Raw genomic sequence first — 1,031 nt, forward strand, 5'->3', positions numbered from 1 at the left:
CGAGGCACACAGGGGAGAAGCCGCATCGTTGTTCTGTGTGTGGGAAGAGCTTTGCTCAATCCTCCACCCTTACCCTGCACCAGCGCATCCACACAGGGGAGAAGCCACATCGCTGTTGTGAGTGTGGGAGGAGCTTTGCTCAATCCTCCACCCTTACCCTGCACCAGCGCATCCACACAGGGGAGAAGCCACATCGCTGTTGCGAGTGTGGGAGGAGCTTCACCCGATCCTCCTCCCTGACCCGGCACCAGCACATCCACACAGGGGAGAAGCCATATCAGTGCTCTGTGTGTCAGAAAAGCTTCACCTGCATCTCCAGCCTGACACAGCACCAGCGCATCCACACAGGGGAGAAGCCATATCAGTGCTCTGCGTGTGGGAAGGGCTTCACCCAATTCTCCCACCTGGCCAAGCACCAGCGCATCCACACAGGGGAGAAGCCACATCAGTGCTCTGTGTGTCACAAGAGCTTCACCTGCATCTCTAGCCTGACACAGCACCAGCGCATCCACACAGGGGAGAAGCCACATCGCTGTTCTGAGTGTGGGAAAAGCTTCACCCTTTCCTTCACCCTTGCCCGGCACCAGCGCATCCACACAGGGGAGAAGCCACATCGCTGTTCTGAGTGTGGGAAAAGCTTCACCCTTTCCTTCACCCTTGCCCGGCACCAGCGCATCCACACAGGGGAGAAGCCACATCGCTGTTCTGAGTGTGGGAAAAGCTTCACCCTTTCCTTCACCCTTGCCCGGCACCAGCGCATCCACACAGGGGAGAAGCCACATCGCTGTTCTGAGTGTGGGAAGAGCTTCACCCAATCCTCCCACCTAGCTGAGCACCAGCGCATCCACAGAGGGGAGAAACCGTATCACTGCTCTGTGTGTGAGAAGAGATTCACCCAATCCTCCCACCTAGCTGAGCACCAGCGCATCCACACAGGGAAGAAGCCATATCAGTGCTCTGTGTGTGGGAAGAGCTACACCCATTCCTCCAACCTGGCCAGGCATCAGCGGATCCACACATGGGAGAAGCCA

General features: G+C 57.8%; 1 protein-coding gene across 1 annotated transcript in view; it reads left to right on the forward strand.

Moving 5' to 3' along the window:
- Positions 1–1,031, forward strand: part of LOC112548998 (zinc finger protein 2 homolog) — a 2,078-nt gene that overhangs the window by 786 nt on the left and 261 nt on the right. Inside the window, exon 2 of the mRNA XM_025195815.1 lies at positions 5–831. Within this exon, the coding sequence (XP_025051600.1) occupies positions 5–831 (827 nt within the window). The remainder of the gene's footprint in view (positions 1–4; positions 832–1,031) is intronic.

The sequence above is a fragment of the Alligator sinensis genome, unplaced genomic scaffold (assembly GCF_000455745.1).
Source record: "Alligator sinensis unplaced genomic scaffold, ASM45574v1 scaffold1678_1, whole genome shotgun sequence".
In the NCBI taxonomy this organism is placed as follows: Eukaryota; Metazoa; Chordata; order Crocodylia; family Alligatoridae; genus Alligator; species Alligator sinensis.